The sequence below is a fragment of the Xiphophorus hellerii genome, chromosome 17, assembly GCF_003331165.1.
Source record: "Xiphophorus hellerii strain 12219 chromosome 17, Xiphophorus_hellerii-4.1, whole genome shotgun sequence".
Lineage (NCBI taxonomy): Eukaryota > Metazoa > Chordata > Actinopteri > Cyprinodontiformes > Poeciliidae > Xiphophorus > Xiphophorus hellerii.
In genome coordinates, this window is record NC_045688.1 from 5,140,024 (window position 1) to 5,160,015 (window position 19,992).

The window sequence follows — 19,992 nt, forward strand, 5'->3', positions numbered from 1 at the left end:
ACTGATGTCAAATGTTGGATGATTTGTGAGTTATTTGATGTTTATGGCCCTTTAAGTGTGCTTAAGGCAATTTTACCCTGTATTTTTCATCTCTTAGTGTGTCATCTTTGCTTCATCTATGATTCTACAGTTTAAGGCAGATTGAAACACTGCAACATATTCCCTAAATTGGCCCTTTATTATCAGGGTTACATTGCAGGGCCCTTAAGACCCATGGTAGCTCATCGAAGTCAGAACTTTTATTGTTTCTGGGTTCACAGTGGTGGACTAAGTTTCCCACTGAATGCAAGAGCAGATTCTCTGGCAATCTTAGCTGCAGGCTAAAACCCAACCATTCAAATAGCATTTTACCAGCCTGAGACTTTTTTTGTAGTTTTTTTTTTTTGACTCGACATTGGAGAGCTGATGTCAAGTAGGCTTTACTCAACCTTCATGCTTCTCTTTCCACAAGCCCGACCACCTTCTATCGCGCAGAACTCCATTCACAGCTCTTTTTATGAGTGCATTTGTTAAAATGTTTCAGCCACTGTGAGGCTTGAACAAGTGACCATTTTTGAAAGGTTAAGCTATAACATGTACATAAAGTGCAGTACATGTAACAGTATTTACACTTTTATCTAACTCACATTTTTCATGTTATTGCATGAGATTTATTTATTTATTTAATAATACAATTGAAAGCAGCCTCTTGGACCACACTACACAGGTCAAGGATAAAGCAGGGTTGGATTCTAATACAAGTTTTCACACAGAGCACAGTTCAATCCATCATCCAAAAAATGGAAACAGCATAGCACATATAGCACATCTGCATGACTATCCACATAAACTGCTGACTGGCTGGCAAAGAGAGCATCTCTAAGGGAAACAGTATAGGTGGCTTTAAATAGGTTTCACAGATCCACTGCTCAGGTGGCAGAACTATTAGTTTTGCTGTCCACTAATCTGGCCTTTTATGAAAGAGGTTTCAACAAGAAAATCTTTTTTGAAAGAACGTGCTAAGAAGTTGAGTTTGCAGTTCGCAACAGGACATATAGAGGATGTGGCTAGTAACTAAGAAGATCTTCTGGTCAGATCGGATCAAAAAGACTTGCAGCCATAATTGTTGCTACAAAACTGTCATTCCAGATTTATATATATTATTTTTTTAAGAAAAAGATTAACAAGTATGCATATTTGAGCAATTAGAATACCTTTGCATCTGCTACGTGTCTATAGATGTAGGACGTTTATGTGAAATTGAAATTAAAATGTCATATTTAAACTTTTCTGTTTAAATATCAGCTGCTGTTTCTGCAGCCAACATTTTAAATTTTATTGAGACACATCTTCACCTCAGCCTCTGCTTTTTACTCTACATATTGTTTTAGACACCAACTCAAAATAAGACTGATTAGCAAGCTGCCACTTCCATCATCTTATGTTACAGCCCAACACTCATGCTTATTAAATTAAACATGGACAGGGCATTTCTGCAGATTTAAATCCAGCCTGCATTTCACCCCTTTTACTCTTTGATTGTATAATTATCAGGTCCTTTAATGGATTGGATTAAATAATTTATGTCATTTATAGTTAATTATCTTGCTAATTCATTTAAAACCCAATGGTCTGCTTTGAAATGTACCCAGCAGGGACTCTTCCTGTCCACTCTCCTTGTTCCCCTTGCCGTCATCTTCCTCTCCCGTTCTCCTCAGTGCCCTTTGGTAATCTTGATACTTGAAATATTTCATATTCAGGCTCTCTGTTTACCCATATGGCCAAGTGCATAAAAGCTCGCCACTCACACACGTGGCCCCCCACACCTGTCACTTTCTTAAAGTGAAACACTCAAAGTTAAAGGTCAGTTCTAGCTCAAGGTTGTCTCTCTCTCTCCCTTTTCCCCCAGAGAGCCCTCTCTGGTGGACACCGGCTCACACTCAGATGAAGACATGGCATTACAAAAAGCCGGCCTCGGAGAGGCTATGAAGGGATCAATGAATAATTTAACCCTTAACATCATCTTTTCCCCCTTGCCAGTAATGTATCCACAAACATCGTTGGGTGTGTGGGGAAGTATTGCCACTTTCGTTCAGCTGACGCCCCCTGCTTGTCGAGGGGCGACTGTTTCTGTGGCGTAATGTGATGTGTGGGTGCGTTATCGGAGCTGTAGGTATGACAGACACACAGCCCTAGAGCTGACTTCCTGGAATTGCATTTTGTTGGCCGTCTCCAATATGAGACCTGTCACCTCGTTCCCTCCAGGCCATGCAAACCGTGATTGAGGCATTTCTGTGAGGTGTCACTATCAAGGGTATACACTTGTGAGTTTTTTTGTGTTTGTATCTGCTTGTGTGCAATGGGTAATAGGCTGCAGAAGAGTTTTATATGTTTTCAATTATATGTCCTCTCCTTCTTTTCAGTTTTTCTCTCTCTCCATCTTTCATTTTCTTTCCGTCTCTTCCTTCTACCCTTGATTTGCCCTTAGTACTTCCTTTACTTTCTTCTTCACCTCCTGTGCCCTCTCCTTCTCTAGTCCTCTGTCAACACTGTCATAGTTTGGGAAGCCCTTCAGTGTATTACAGACCTCTCACCAGTGGTTCTCTTTATGGCACTTTCTCTTTTTAAATTCAATCAGGCTTCAATGGAGCGCCCAGAACCATTTCAATTTACTACCAGGATGCCACAGGATGGAAAGTCCTACACCAACAGAAGGGCCTAAATGGAACTGAGGGCTGAGAGAGAAGAGGCGAGAGGTGGAGAAAAGGTCTGGAAAGGAGGGAGGGAGTTGTATGAAGTGGTGCCACATAGAGATAACACAGAAGGAGAAGTAAAAATAGAAGGAGGAATGGGAATTAGAGGAGAGCAGGGTAAGGGAGAAAGATGAGGTTAAAGGGGACCGGCTGAAATGTTACAGAGAATAAGAGGCTATGGAGAGTGGAGAGACGGAGAACAGCTGAGGCAGATATTAAACGGGGATCAGTCAAACAGTCTTGAGAACTACGGCTATGATTAAAGTATTACCAGGGTTTTTATCCATCCATCCACCTAGCCTTCCATCTATCCATAAACATAGACTGAGCTGATTTAACTCTAGAAATGTATAGAATTACATCATTAAAATTGTTCAGGAAACCTCAATAGCATGAATAAGTATTCTTAGGTATATGTATGCAGGCATGAGTCACCCAGGGTGGATTTGACGTACCCTTATAGTATAAAAGATTAATGTATTATAATGGTGTATATTGGCTGGGAACTAGAGAGTCAGTGTTATACCAAGGCTCACAGGACTTGCAGTATAAGATGAGGGTGTTTTTCTAACATTACAAAAAAAAACTGCCCTCTACTCTGCTGCTCTCTTCAGGGCAACGTTCCATTCACTTGCCCCCCTTTGGGCCAAAATAGACTCATGTCAATCATAGCTTGCAACCTTTTGTGTGTTGGTTTGCAGGTTAAGTGTTTTTCTCAGTACTTTTCAGGCGAATTGAAAAGTGCCTTAACACTTGGCTCTCTCAGGAATAGTTGCCATTTCAGGCTTGCTGAGTCATTCACTGAACCATGAGTGTCCTTCCCTGGCCCAGTAGTTTATACCATCTCCCATCAACTCTGCCTAGAATAAATAGCGATGCATATTAGTGTATGCATATATTGCTAATGTCTACAATGGTAGCAGCTCATTCGCTTGTTTTCTTGCCTTTGCTTCATCTGTGTCTATGTATCTGTAAGACTTATATGGCTTTTTTTTAATAAAAGAAAATCATTCCCACCTCTATTTTCAGATGTTTGGCAGTGGCACAGATTCTTTTCCTCTTTGCCTTCTCGCTGCCTCTGTGGCATTTTAGTTTGAGTAGTATATTTAATTAGGCCAGAAGACAGGGCTGCTTCTTTACGCTTTGATTTCTACTCTTATAACTTTTTCTTTCTGAGAAGCAACTCTCCAAATACTTGAGGGAAAGCTGCAGTCTCTCAGCAGGGGTCACCTTTGTCAGGATCTGTGTTTTCTGTGTTCATTTAGAGTTTTTTGTGTCCTTAAGTCTCTTCGTTGTCCTGTCCTCCCCTTGATTGTTCCCAGGTGTGTCTCGTCTCTGTGATTACCCTCCTGTGTATTTAACTCCACCTGTGTTCCTTGTTCCTCGTCGGGTCCTCGTCAATGTTAGCTTCTGTGTTGTCAGTGTTTCCTCGTGCCTGCTGTTAGTTGTTTGGACAAGTTATTTTCATTAAATCCTCATATTTTTCATCATTCCTGGGTCCGCTGCCTCTGCCTCACCACCTCACCCGCACCACTTCTTGACAGAAGGACCCGACCAGGACGAACGGTGAGGCACGCTATTTTTTAGTTTTATATCATGGACCCAGAAGATATAAAGGAGCTGACGGAAACGATCAGCGAGTATAAGGAGGCGATGGCCAAGCCGTACGCTGCCATCCGACGGCTCGGTTTCGCCATCCGCTTGGGGCTCCTGTTGGACTACTGGGTTCCTCGCTTTCCGCACCCGGGGTTGGTGGAGTTGCAGAGGGAGGCAGAGTGGGAGCGTATGGCGGCTCTAGCCGTCATGGCTGGCGAACCTCTGCCTCCCAAGCCGCACAGTCTCTCCGCCAGCCCGGATCCAGCTCCACCTCCGGGACCAGCACCCCCAACCGGTGCGGCCGGCGCACCCGGGGCCGTTTCAGCCGGCGTTCCAGCCGGCGCACCCGGGGCCGTTTCAGCCGGCGTTCCAGCCGGCGCACCGCAGGCCGAATCAGCCGGCGTTCCAGCCGGCGCACCGCAGGCCGAATCAGCCGGCGTTCCAGCCGGCGCACCGCAGGCCGAATCAGCCGGCGTTCCAGCCGGCGCACCCCAGGCCGAATCAGCCGGTGTTCCAGCCGGCGCACCCCAGGCCGCCCGGAGACAGCGACGTGAGCCGCCGGTGGACCCGGCCCCTCGTCGCCTTCCGGAGCTGTCACCTCCGCTGCCGGTTCCCAGGCTTCGCTGCGGCTCGCCCCCGCAGCCGGTTCCCAGGCTTCGCTGCGGCTCGCCCCCGCAGCCGGTTCCCAGGCTTCGCTGCGGCTCGCCCCCGCAGCCGGCCCCGAGGCTCCGCTCCGGCTCACCTCCAGCCGGCGCACCCGAGGCCGAATCAGCCGGCGTTCCAGCCGGCGCACCTTCCGAGACTCCCAGTGTTCCTTCCGAGACTCCCAGTGTTCCTTCCGAGACCCAGACTCCCAGCGTTCCTTCCGAGACTCCCTGCGTTTCGACTCTGACTCCCTGCGTTCCGACTCTGACTCCCTGCGTTCCGACTCTGACTCCCTGCGTTCCTCCAGAGACCCTGACCTCCAGCGTTCCTCCAGAGACCCTGACCTCCAGCGTTCCTCCTGAGACCCTGACCTCCAGCGTTCCTCCTGAGACCCTGACCTCCAGCGTTCCTCCTGAGACCCTGACCTCCAGCGTTCCTCCTGAGACCCTGACTCCCAGTGTTCCTTCCGAGACCCAGACCCCCAGCGTTCCTTCCGAGACTCCCTGCGTTCCGACTCAGACTCCCTGCGTTCCTTCAGAGACTCCCTGCGTTCCGACCCTGACCTTCTGCGTTCCTCCTGAGACCGAGACCCCCAGTGTTCCTCCTGAGACCGAGACCCCCAGCGTTCCTCCTGAGACCCTGACCCTCTGCGTTCCTTCCGAGACCCCGACTCCCGAGACCCTCTACGTTCCCTCCAAGACACCGACTCCCGAGACCCTCTACGTTCCTTCCGAGACCCCGACGACCAAGACCCCCTGCGTTCCTCATAAGACTCCCAGTGTTCCGACTCAGACTCCCAGCGTTCCCACTGAGACCCCCTGTGCTCCACCAGAGACCCTGCCTCGGGGGGCTCGTCGTCGCCGTCTGTGGGCGGCCCCCGGGACTCATCATCGCCGCCTCCAGCGCCGCGGACGGCCGCTGGACCGCCTCCGTGGTTCCCGCCTCCAGCGCCGCGGACGGCCGCCGGACCGACTCCGTGGTTCCCGCCTCCAGCGCCGCGGACGGCCGCCGGACCGCCTCCGTGGTTCCCGCCTCCAGCGCCGCGGACGGCCGCCGGACCGCCTCCGTGGTTCCCGCCTCCAGCGCCGCGGACGGCCGCCGGACCGCCTCCGTGGTTCCCGCCGCCGCGGACGACCGCCGGACCACCTCCGTGGTTCCTGCCTCCTTTGCCTCCGCCCACCCTGTGGGTAGTTTTTTGTTTGTTTTTGGACTCTTGGCCCTTCTTGTGTTTCCGCCCACGATGGTGGGTTGTTTTTTGTTTTTCTGGACTCTGGCCCCCCGTCCAGCGCCCCTCCGCCCACCCTTGTTGTGTTTTTGTTTTTTCTGGACTCTGGCCCCCCATCCGGCGCCCCTCCGCCCACCCTTGTTGTGTGTTTTTTTTTTTTTTTGGGCGTCTGGTAGCCGCCCTTGAGGGGGGGGTACTGTCAGGATCTGTGTTTTCTGTGTTCATTTAGAGTTTTTTGTGTCCTTAAGTCTCTTCGTTGTCCTGTCCTCCCCTTGATTGTTCCCAGGTGTGTCTCGTCTCTGTGATTACCCTCCTGTGTATTTAACTCCACCTGTGTTCCTTGTTCCTCGTCGGGTCCTCGTCAATGTTAGCTTCTGTGTTGTCAGTGTTTCCTCGTGCCTGCTGTTAGTTGTTTGGACAAGTTATTTTCATTAAATCCTCATATTTTTCATCATTCCTGGGTCCGCTGCCTCTGCCTCACCACCTCACCCGCACCACTTCTTGACAACCTTGAAGTAGTTCTCGATTGATTCCTGACATTTTCCCTTGGTTTTGCAGTGTGAGGTCAGTTTTTTTTTCTCTGTGGATTCTGTTTTGTAACAGGACAAATTGATTTGTCTAATGTCAGCATTTGCACTGGGAATAATTGATATTCCGCTTTTAACTTCCTAGTTTACTTTATTAAAGGAGTCCTGTCCCTCTGTGGGAGGCCACTTAGAGTGATGCTTGTTAATCAGGCTTGTTTTGTAAGCAGTAGATGAACACTTAAAATACCGAAGTCATGAGGAGAATACAATAAGACCTGAAGCAGTTGTTGTTTGCACCTGGCCCTCTGACAATAGAATTGTGTCTTAGCGAAGAAATTGGTGGCCGTTATCTAGAAAATAAGCAATTAAAGGGGCCTTTCACCCACATACCCCTGTCACAAACAGGGCCATCACCTGCCTCTCTGCCTGTATTGACTTATATTGTACAGTGAGCACAAAAGCAGTAATTTAGTCCCAGCAAACTCCCATTGTGACATCCAGGCATCTTTGCCTCTCTGTGGTCTTAATGGCTCAATGTTGCTTGTGAGAAAGCTGATTCTCTTCTCTGGTCCCACAGCCGTCCTCTATTCACATAGCAGCAAATGAGGAAAGTGGCAAAAATACATCTGTTAACTGCCATTAAAATAAATGGGAGAGGGTCTCTATTTTTCTCAGAGGGGGGTTGCATTTCTTGCACAGGTTTCAGGGTATTGGTACATTTCTCAAATGCACAGCACACAGTATAAAAATTTTTCACACTGGCTCAAGTGTATGCAAACAGACACACTTTTTATCAATAAAGCCCAGGATTACTCATACCCCTCATGTGTTGTAGGTTTTAAGTCCTAATTATATAGTGGTATGTTTCTTCATGTTGAGCATATTCAGATAAATGATTGGGAGCTGATAGAGAATCAGTGAGAGTCAAAGATTAGGTTGATGGCAAGAAGACATTCCAACCCCATCACTAAAGACAAAATATCAGAGGAAATACAAGAAGTTGATCAGCAAGTATAAAAAGGTTTTGATTTCTGTAAAGTCAATAAATAATTTTCCATTTATTATTGATGATTGCATATATTTAAATTGATGCAGCATTTCTTTCCCCGTGTTGTATTACATTTTGCAAGATGCCCAGCTCATTACCTGCCAGAAGCAAACCTCTTCCACTTTAAATCTATATCGGCCAGGTGTATAAATAGTATATATTAGTTATGTAGTATACTTTTTGCATCCTTTATATCTCATTTTAAAACTGTGTGAACCAAAGAAAATCTACACTAAAGTAAAACTGTAACGTTGCATAATTATTTCAATAACAGTTATTGTTATTGAATATTGTTATTGATTATAACAATTATACTCAACTGCTCCAATATGCCTTCAAAAACAAAAAAATAATATGATATTCATCCCCATGATCACCATTTGTACAATTTTCCCATACACTGAGGGATACCTGAGCTCCTAAAGGAACTTTTTAACCTTCTAAGTGATTCAGTCTTGAGGAAATTTGCTGGAAGTTGCAGATAAAAAATGATGAACTGGTTAAATGACATGTTGTTGTGTCCAGACCAGCTGAGCATGCAGTTTCAAGTTATTTCTAATTTCTTTTATATGCAATTGTGAGAGACTTTAGCATCTTCTGACAATAAAGAACAACCAGCATCAAACCTTTTTTTTATCCCTGAGCAGACATGCACTTCAGGGTGGCTTTAGTTGGCATTTAGGAATCAAAGAAAGAAGTACTGAGCTAGCACCACTGTGCACACCTGAGAGCACCTTGACCACATTACCGCTCTGCAGAAAGGACTAACGTGAGACACACTCTTCGATACAATTAGAGGGAGATAAAGAGATGGAGGGTGGGGAGCATGCTGTAGCAAGATGGAGGACTAGGCCAATAGCGGCTGTAAGGTGGTGATTTGTCTTTGAGGCTCTGTGGTGTTGGTGTTGGCAGCGTCAGCTAAACAAGGCCATCTCATTTCCTGTTGTCTGCAGGAAGCGGCTGTCTGCTTCTGCTGCTGCTGCTTCTCAGAGCCCCCGGTCATCAATCTCCTCTTTTTAATTGGTCTGCACCACACTGCGACATGCCAGTACACACACACACCGAGAATCACGCAAACATTCACACACGTGCATGCACACGTATTGACAGAAATATGTGCAGAGATATAAATGCCAAAGCGGGCGATTACATGTGAGGGCACAGTCCCAAGCGGTTTGCAGACTTGAAGTTGTCAGACCTTTTCAAGTTTACCTCATTTTGTTTTCGTTTTCACGTTAATGTGGAATTAATTTAGTCTGTTCCTCATTACATTCCACACAACAATGCCTTTAATGACACAGCAAAAAAAGGTGTTGAAACATTTCTGCCTTTTCTTCTGACAAGCACTGTTGAATAATTAGTTATTTGGTCCCCATGATTAAGCTTAAAAGGATGGTGTTCACATAGTGCTTATGTAGAGAAATCATAGTACTCAAACTGTGTTTTCTTAGTTCAGCTGAAGAAGAATGCAGTTCAGGGATTTGACTTTAGAAGTCAGACATGCAAGGAATCTTTTTGCTAGGGATTCAGTCACCCCAAGCTCCAGTTCCTCAGCTTTTAATGCTGGAACTTCAACTATAAGGACCAGAAAAGTGGTGACGTTCTGCTACAATTTTTTTTCTCCATTTTTGCACTTTTGGAAAGTGCATATCCATAAAACTCATTAGCTTGATTATTACCAAGATAACTACACAGGTTAACAAAACGAAACAAAAAAAACCTTATTATATCTGGCACTAACATCTGGAAATGCCACCAAAAACGTATTCATTTAATATCCAATGATATAATATGGTATTCAATTTATAGAAAGATTTCCAACTTTAGTTTTTTTAATATTGTTAAATTCAGCTAAAACTGAACACCATTACCACTCCCAAGGATTTATTTTACTTTTTCCGCAAACACACATATCATATCTGTCTACTAAAGATGAGGGAATGAATGATGACCTCAAAGATCCTCCCTTCAAGAAATATATTTTAAGCAAATGTACATATTTTAAATATATTTTAAAATTATTTTATTACTCAAGACTTGAAAAGACCAAAATCTATTTGATAATAACCCCCCCAAAGTCATTTTTTTAATTTAAGAGGTACATAACAGAAATACCGAAAATGCGCTCCCACCCAAAAGCTAAGTTATAAAGCCTAAGGAGATAGAGGGAAAACAAATAGTGTGTTTCTGCAAGATCACAGAGCAGGAATGGATAGAATGTTGCCGTTGTCTCTCTTTTGACAGATTATCAACACATTTTGGTCCTTAATCAATTTATATAGGCACATTGCCAAAAGAAAAGTTAAGAAAAAAGTGCCTCTTTTATGGAAAATGTAAATTTTATGATACATTATGCAAAAGCTTTGTCTGCACTGATGAAGACCCACCTCGGCATTCCTAATGCTTGAAGAACTCAGTTGGACTTCCTGACCTGTTTTCTGATTATTTCAACTAGAAATAGATAATCATGTGGTAATTAACTGAAATGAAGCTGTAGTTTCACAGCAAAAATAACTTGTAAGACTCGTCCAGTATTAGGTTCTTTGGTGATATTGGGATAAATGTTCACACACATTTTTAAGTATAATATCATAAGTTAATATTTAAATACACAATTTTTTATTCAAAAGATACTTTTGTAACTCAGATAAATTATTTGAAGCCTAATAGTCACAAAGTGTTAAATAGTAAATAGTAACAAAGGCTGCATGTGATTTTAGAACGTTTGAAAATATTCTCTGTGAAATACATTTTCAAAATGTGGTAAGGTCAAGCATAAGACTACGAGAAACAAACAACACTAATAGACTATCATAAAGACAGCTATTTTTCTCTGGCAGGCATTATAGTCCATATGGAGGCTGTATTTAGTAAGGTCACCTGAGCATAGACTCTAATATTGCACTGTTGTAATCTCACAGTTTAAAGTAAAGGTTCTGATTATGAAGCCCATTTATACTTTCATATGCAAGCATATAGACACTCTCATTCACCTAATTTCCATACAGATTTGCATATTGCTGTCTTCCTCTTTGTTTTATTTTTTTCTTCTCTCACAAAGACACATGCCGATGGCACCACACACGTACAGACTGTAAGCACATACACCTTAAGCACACGAAAAGCCTTCGGTGTGTGTGATGCAGCATCAGGGGCCAAGAGCAGAGCATGAAACAGTGGGAAGTCTGGTGGAGGCGTGGGCGTTGTGTGGGAAGACCATATGCATTTCATCAGGGAATGATGAAAACACATGAACACACTCTTAATCGCAGGCAATACTGTCACGTATTCCAAAAAAAAATCTGACTTTTTTTTGTTGTTTTGTTTTAACCACATACACACCTTTTGAGCAAATTCTGTACAGGCTGCAGTTGGCAAACACCAACTGGAATCTTAATTCTTTCTTGAAACCTGTTTGTGATAAAGGAAAACGGGTTCTCTGTCAACTGGCCATGCAGCTGAAGCTGACTGAAGAAGCTGACACACTGCCATCTTGTGGTGGTTGTGGTAATTGCATGAGTGACCAAAAAGCATAGTAAGGACCCAAAGCAGCATGTGGCAGCACTTATGAATGAATTATTTTATCATTATAAATTTAAAAAAAAAAAATAATAATGATTTAGTGATACGATGCAAGAAAACTGCTTTTTGTACTTGACAGGTTGTATACTCAGGTGTTACCTCATCAATGAGGTATCCCTGTAGAAATAATTAGGTTTTGTTTACTGAAGTGTGTAAAATTACCACTGAATCATTACTGAATGTGCAATCCGATAACACTGAAAGCTGCATTTCTAGCACTTATTGACTAATCATCAGGCAGGAAAGCTAATGTTTATCGTACCATAAAACCCATAAAATGTCCCCAGCTATTAAAATCCATTCATGAGTTTTGAATATTGGAGTGATTGTGCTATGCATCATGATGGAATCGTAGAGATAAGTGCTCCTGGCTGTTTTTGAATGTGCTGCTTTGATGTGTTGGTAAAACCAGGTATAGATTTGACATCTGTCACAGACGCAGGTATGCAGCAACACACTCCTGCATTCTCTCCACCCTTCTGTCCTCTCTCTGTTGGCAGAGCCGCAGTTTGCACTGTCCTTGGTGTGTGACAGAACAAGCCTTCCTCTCTGAGCGGCAAAATCAGAATTCACCATAGCTGATAGGTCCGTGCCTGAGGGGAATTCTGGGAGATTTAAAGATGCTGAGTCCCTAATCGATCTCAGCACACTCTTGTTCTGCTGTCTTTCTTGAACCTTTGTCTTTATCCCATTTCTCTTTCAACGAGTAATACGCTGCGGTAGCAGATAGAGATAGATGATGGGATCCCCACCCTTTCAATTTAAAGAAGCATTTGTTACCTTGGGTTTACTTTCTGTTGGGAAATGAATCCAAAAATGTTGTTGGATACATTATTCTTTGTCTGTTCTCATCTGTCTGAAAAGATAATCAAACATAGGGTTTGTTGTTATCCTTAAAAAGGCATTTTTTTCCTTATAGACCTTGTCCTTGTTAATATGGATGTTTTATGCTGTAAGGAATTTTTTTTTTTTTTTAAATGTACATACACATAGAACATGGCATCTACAATTATCTTGCTCTAGACCAAGGCGCTGACATCTGCTTCCTAATGACTGATAATTGCATGCTGTCAAGGACAATCATCAGGAGTGCTGCTAAGAAACTGACTTTGGAGTGCAACTGGTTCAGCAGTGGGGGGTTTAGAGGAAACCATGACTCCTTCTCTGATGCCAGTGGTGTATTGTGAATACTTTCTTGAATAATTATTGATTTTATAGCACAATTAATAATTTTGAACACATATGTAGTGCTATTTTTCAGTCTCATATGTAAAGGTGAAATATATAGCAAAGTTTCCAGCTCAAAATTGAAGGTGATTTATCCAGTGAGGTGGAGAAAGTCGCGAGTACTAGCTTGGAGACCAAACAAACCAGCACACAATAGTGCCTATTATTCATCACACTGGCAAATGACTGAACTGTAATGAAAAAAAATTCAGCTTTCCCATTGAAATTGGAGTTTTTCTTCCAGTTCTGACCTGATTTTTTTACACTTATGTGCACAGGCAGGTGTCAGCACATTCCTCTCAGCAAAACATCTTCAAAGGGGTCACTGTGCTTGTCTCACTTTTCTCTCCATACTGTAATCAATTTGTGTTCTACTCATAAGGATTTAACTAACGCAAAAATATTAGGCTAAACATTAAATTAATTGGCAGAAGAAAGAATAATTTTTGAAAGGATCAGATATTGGTTTATTGCCATACAAAGTAAAAACATCTCCACATAACAAAAATCTCCACATAAATCGTATGCCTACAAACAGTAACAGCCCGTTGGGGTCTTTGCTTACTTCCTGTGTGTCCGTCTTCATTAGCCACAGTATAACTTGCACAGTTTCCTTGTCGCTTAGTTTTTCTTACCCTAAAATCACCTTAAATAGTTTCATAACCCTGAGGCAAAACTGTCTTAAAGAGAAAGACAATTGAACAGAAAGACAAACGAAATGAAGAAAAGAGCAGTTAAACTTGATCTGCTTTGAAAAACAATACACAGTGAAACCATGGCTTATTTATGTCTTTTATCTTTAATATTCATAGGTTTTCTCTCTACAATGTGCGGGCTTTGATGTCAGAGTGATGGATTTGCCATTGATGTCATTTAATTTATTGAAAACTGCTAAATGATTATCAGAGTTAATACCTTATTCTTTCATTGTTTTTAAATAATAAAAAAAATTAAAGCATGTTATTTCGAAAGTATTACATTTCATGAGACACCCGCTGCTCAGTATGTCGCGGCAGTGCGATGCCATGTTGCTTTGACAGATTTTGTCCTTTTGCTGCAGGGTCTAGACTGCAGCACCATGTTGTCGAGCATCTGTTCTCTTTTATTTTAATTGGGCGATTTGAGTTTTTGAACATTATGAACACAGTGCTTTTTTTGTTCCCGTGATCAGCAGCAATATTTATCATGATCAGTAAATCACTTGGCAATGCCGAAACTTCACGATTTTGTCACGTCTCATCTTCTTCTACCGCTGGTATCAAAGCACTCTGTTTGGACCTTGTGTTTAATACATGCCACGCATGTTAGTAGGACATTGGGCTTTTAGGCATGCATTCATCCATGTGAGGGAAGATAAGCTGTTTACTTAAATTTATTAAGATTTCACACACAGGGACGAGTTCACACTGTGCTGGTGCTGCTGTCTCTACGCTGCCTCCACTGCTTCTCCTTAGCAACTTAGCCAACACCTCTGCTGCACACAGCTGCCATGTGGATGACTGTTTGGATGTGTGTTTTGTTGTCACTTCACAATGAAGCTGACATGGCAAACATCACACTTCAGGTCTAATTAAAAGAGGATCATAAGCAGTTTTTGAATATATGGGAAGCAAGCAAAATTATCACAGATTTCAGTTAAAGGTCAATGTTCTTCATATTGTAGTGCCAGAAAACATAAAATTCTGAAAGTATGAACATACAGACCAAATGCAGATATATGATTAATATATTAGCACACAGAAAAAGAGCGCAATGTGCATGTTCTAGATTAAACATGCACATACAGCGGTGTGAAAACGTCTCTGCCCCTTTCCGATTTCCTTTTTTTGTGCATGTTTGGCACACTTAATGTTTCAGAACAGTGTTTCAAACCAATTCAAATATTAGTCAAAGACACACAAGTAAACAAAAAAGCAGGTTTTAAATAAAGGTATGTTTAGATTTTGTTAAGGGAGACAAAATCTAAGCCTAATTGGCCCTTTGTGAAAATTTTACTTAACATCAAAGCTGTATCAAATTTGATGTGCTTTTAAAAGTGCTGCTGAACCTCAGTCCAAGGCGACACCAGGAGGTCAAAGCTGTTTCAAATCCACTAGCGCTAATGCCACTGTAGAGGATTTTTTCTTGCAAAAATTTACTTGCATTTGTTTTTGCTTTGATCATCTTATTTTTCCAGTGTCTTTCTGTTAAATTTGCTCTGTTGAGGCCGTTTTTCTACTTTGACACCTAATTTTTTTTTCCCTTCAAAAATTCTGAAAATTCTCTTTTTTCATAGACATTTCACAGCAAAGAAGTAATGGCATTTCAATAAGAACCATCCTTTTTTCCTACTTGTTTTCACACAAAAACATTGTTGGAAGACTAACTGAAAACTGACACACTACGCATTGCGGTGACACAATTGTTTGAGGAAGTGGGATTGCTGTGGCACCCCAGCGTGCATCAGAGTAAATCCTTGTCAGATGTGCAGCAGAAAAAACAGTCCATTATGAAGACTGGCTTAATTTTATATTTATTCAGTGACAATTTTTGTCATAAATGTTTAACAACAACCTGGATTCTCCACAAAATTCGGGCATGTGCTGGCTTATCTGGTGTCCAAGCTACTGCTTGTCAGACGTCTCCTCTTGAGTTCCTCTATTTCTTCAGATGAATTTATGAACTCATGATCAAGCTGGACAATTTGTCATCATTACTTCCTTCTTGGGTGGCCATTGTTTTCTGCATTGATGTCAAATTTTGTTGCTGCATATCTTAACGTTTTACTGCATGCTTGGCTGCCTTGTAATCATCTTTGAAGGCTTCACTGGAAATTTTAGATGTATTGTTGCAATTAAATATTCTCAAGATATTGCTTAGGTAAATAACATTAACCAACCCTGGAGGTTCCCATCTCAAAAATGTACTTTTGTCTTCTTAGAATAAGCTTCATTCACTGTTAATTTAAAGGAGAGTCAGAAAACAGAAGTCAAATGAACTTAGATGAAGTTTGTTAGTAAGGGATGTAAATTTGAGCTCAGTCATACACTGGCGGCTGTCATTTGTGTTTCTTTCTGTAGGAGGTTTGACTCAGCCTTTGACTCTCTAAATGACTCCCTGTAATGAGTTTAGACGCTTCTGCTTTGAGTTTTGAAACTGTTTGATGGTTTTTAAATGAGTGTTTGTGCACGCTAAGTTGTTTTGTGTCATTTGATATCATCATCTAGTTTTTGTGTACTCTGTAACATATAATGCCATCAGCAAGACGTCTTCAGGACGTGTAATGATAATGAGTTTGGACATTTTTTCTTTCTGGATCATTTGTAAAACACATTCATACCAAACTTTTTTTTCCCTTCCAGTTTTTGCTTGCTTTGTTGAGAGGCTGTCTGTGTTTTTAGGTCACTTACCATGGCTAAGCTTCCTTGCGTCACCTATTGCCTCAGCATACAGTAGAAGGGGCTTGTGGCCGTTTTCCTGCCCAGTCCCTGTTGCTCATTACTCAAACATTATCACCTCTCCTGAAATCCATCATCTTGACACGAGTATTGAAACAATGACAATAATGACAGCTCGCGATGGATTGTAGAACAACACGTTTAAACTGGCAACTTTTTTTTTCACCTAAGATCAATTTCTGAGAATGAAGCTGTCAGCATTTTTCTCCCCTATGGAGAAAAGCTTTTGAATTGTGTTCTCTACATATTTATACTGTTAAGCTCTATAGCTGGCTTCCTATTGTTTTGGAAGTTTGACGGTTTTAATGAGGCCACAGAAGAGTTTCTCATACTTAACTTTCTGTTGTGGTTGAGTTTCAATGGGAATCAATGAAGGATTTAGAATGGACTTAGATTCCTTGCTCTCTCTGACACACAAGGGTACAATCTCCAACCACACACACTCAAACATTCTTCCCCTGCCCTTGCTGACTAATTAGGTGGAAATCCTGAGTAGTAGTTTAGTTTTTTTGTTTTTTTTTGTTCTAGTGCATTCACATTTTAATTTATGTACATCTAGGATTCACTTTATATAGTCAGTAATTCACCTGCTCTCATCTGTACTTATGCATAGATTGTGCAAGTGTCTTTGTCTGCAGTGCAGCATCCACTGCTTGTTACTAAAGTTCTGAAACAGGGTTTCTCTTGCATTTTAGAAATGACTGTATCCTCCATCATTCCTGTCCTAAGTTCATCTTCTGCTAGTTTTTTCCCGTCCGTTTCTGTTTCTTTTTTTCTAGACTTTGTCACCCACAACATTTTTCTTGTCTTTGTTTAGGTCATACATTAAATGTCTCCCAGGTCAAAGAATTTATTTGTGAGGAGTTTGATTTATTTGTGCATTTATATGGACTGAGCGCTTGAGAAAGCACTTACTCTTGCATGGTTTGCCCTGTAGTGTGTGTGAGACAAGGCCAGTGACCAGTGATTCACTGATAAATGATGTTCGTATGCGCCTCTACAAACCCATACATTACTGTCTGACCCCCATCTGATACAACCGGACTTCAGCTGTACTGAAAAAGTCCAGAGAGCAGTTTCTTTCTTGCTCAGATTGCTTTATATTATTAACACTGTTCATCCTTTTGGTTGTTATAGTTTCATGCTATAATGAGCCTTAACAGCTCCACTAGAGAACTTAAGCTGAACTGCCTTCAGCAAAGACACTTTTAGAGGCATTTATATCTTCCCAGCATTAGCTCCTATTCTAGATTTTATCTCACCAAATGATGCTGGATTCACTGCGCTTGTTCTGTGTTGCCTGCCTCTAGCCCATTTACCTTTGCTACCATTAATTCAAACATTTTTAAGCGTAAACTGACCTCTTTATTTCAGTTTGTTTTAATATTTGCTTGTGTTAACTTCTCTTCCCAGATTCATCCAGGAGATAGAGATGAACATGGGACCCAGCCAAGCCAAGCAGTGCCAGCTCCGAACTTTCCTCACCTACTACATTAATGACCTTTTTCTTAACCAGGTTAGTAAACATTACAAGGGTTTGCTTTTAAGGCCATCTGACTCATATCAGCTCCCACAACAATGGCTCATTGAATTATCATAGTTTTCTGGGATAATGGGACTGTTTTACAGAAGAAAACTGAAGTATGAGTCATTGTTTCTCTAAAAAACACTCTGACTCACTGTAATCAAAACACATTAAGAGTCTGTTCTTGAAAGTTTGTTCTTGTAACTTAACAGCCTGAACCATTAGTATTTGTTGTAGGGTTACATTCATACACTGAATTGAGAAACTTTAAAATTCTCAAAAACTGATTAGAAAACAAAGTGAATGGTGCTGAGGATCAATTTGCTACTTTAAAGAAGTAGGTGGATCAGTGTTTATTTTGTTGACTTATTTATGGACTTTCTTTTTTTTAATAGAATTTAAACTTGCATAGAGGTTCTAACGTGTTTGGAAGGTTCAAACAACACAGAAGTCATTTTTATCTTAATTTGATTTCCTCATTCTTTAGACAGAATCATTTAACAAATATTGCCCAAGATATAATTTGAGTTTTAGAAATAACTAGTAACATTCTTAACAAATCTATGATCACTTATTATGCTCATAAAACTTTGACATCATGTTGTTTTTTGGTTGATCCTGCAAATTCTGACTCTTTTTTTTTGTGCTTATAAAAATTCTGATACATATGATTCAAGAAAATTTGAATGATTATTTATCAATCACATGTCTGATATTCTACACCATCTTAATCAGTTAAATTTGGGTTTTTAGTCTATATTTAAATATAAAGTAACCATTGTAAAAGTCTTTGAGAGCCTGACATTGTCATGACAACTGTGCTCATTTAAATTGTGTTTATTGAGATTTGTATTTGAGCAGTTTATATTTGAGAGACGTTTGATTTTTTTCATGTAATTCATAATTTGGGCATTTTGGGAATTTTAAATTCCATTTCAACATTTTAAACTTACTACAGGTTATCACATAATTATGAAGGTTTTCTCATACCCTAAAGTGTAGTCCTAAAAGTAAAAGAAGTGATGAATTTTTTCAGACATTTTTTCAGACATGTTTTATTTAGACTTTGGTGCCTGCAGCCTTGCTACTAGAATTTCATATTACTTTGATATTTACACTTTTGTCCCTGATCCACCAGGTGCGGACCGAGATCAACAAGGAAATCGAAGCAGTCAGTAAGGCTGCTGACCCCTTGAAAATTCTTGCTAGTGCTGATACGATGAAGTTCGTTGGCGTCCAGAGACCTCTGCTTCAGGTGAGAACCACCCAGAAAAACATTCAATCTATTCCCAACATAAGTTATAGTTTATTTTATATCCAAAATTGTTTTCCACAGTTAACAGGTATTATGTGCACCAGCTTTCCTCTCTTTACTATCATTTCTTCTCCATGTTTCACCAAGAGAGCCAAATTACAGCCTTGCTCTGCTCAGATTTTTTGTGTCTTAATTTTACCTCCATGTTTGCACAGAGATTCTTGTGTTGCACATATTCTCATGTGAGCTTTTATGGAGAAGCTACAAAACACACTCCCGGTTTTGTTTGGCACCGTTTCACTCCTGCAGCCTGGTTCAATTGAGGACAAGCCTCTTGTGTACACTCACCTAGCAGCCCTCTGCTATCTCTGTTCAGAGGAACGCACACTCACATTCCTTATGGCCTCAACATGCCATTGTATCCAGGGAAATATATTAGTAACTGCATCTGAAATTATAATTGATCATTTTTCAGTTTGTAGTTGTTGATGAGTGAATACAAACAAGCAACTGTATACTGTATGTTTATTTAAAATGTCAAATTAATGGTGTGATGAACAGTTCCCGTAAATGAGTTTAAATTCATTCGTCATAAGCAGGAATCAAAAATACATTTGGTGCTTTTAATGATGCATTTAAGCCATTCTTTTTCTTTTTGGCTAGTCTGACATTAAACAGTGTGTTTTTATCAATTTTATTGAAATTTGTTACATTTCACAGAGTATCGCATTCAAATTTGTATAAAGTTATCAAACATGTGATGCATCAGTGCAATCTGAATACTTACTTCCAATATGAAGTCCGAAATGTCTTAACATAGCTTATCAATTAGCACCATTGAAAGCTTAGTGATACATCTGCCAAAATAGTTAGTTTCACCACAAGGACATCAGAAAATAAACAGAAACTACCCCTTCTTAAAGATAGATTGATAAACAAAAGCAAAACAGCATGTTGCTACCATTGTCATGATTGACAATCACCTTCAAACACAACTTTTACCACTGTGGCCAAAATAGCTAAAAGTTTGTCTGATCTGACCATAAAGCAATTCACCAATAAGTATTGAGCTGATCTCTGTGGTACACTACAACTTTTAGACAAGTTTGAAGATGTATGTTTTGGAGCAGACATCAGTCATGGTTAGAAGACTCTCGCACTATGTTGTTGAACTCATTTTACTAAAGGATAAA

At 41.1% G+C, this 19,992-nt stretch overlaps 1 protein-coding gene across 1 annotated transcript in view; it reads left to right on the forward strand.

The window, feature by feature from the left end:
- exoc4 (exocyst complex component 4) overlaps positions 1-19,992 on the forward strand; it is a 121,832-nt gene that overhangs the window by 61,589 nt on the left and 40,251 nt on the right. The window contains exons 12-13 of the mRNA XM_032589445.1: positions 17,433-17,535; positions 18,683-18,799. Coding sequence (XP_032445336.1) covers positions 17,433-17,535; positions 18,683-18,799 — 220 coding nt within the window. The remainder of the gene's footprint in view (positions 1-17,432; positions 17,536-18,682; positions 18,800-19,992) is intronic.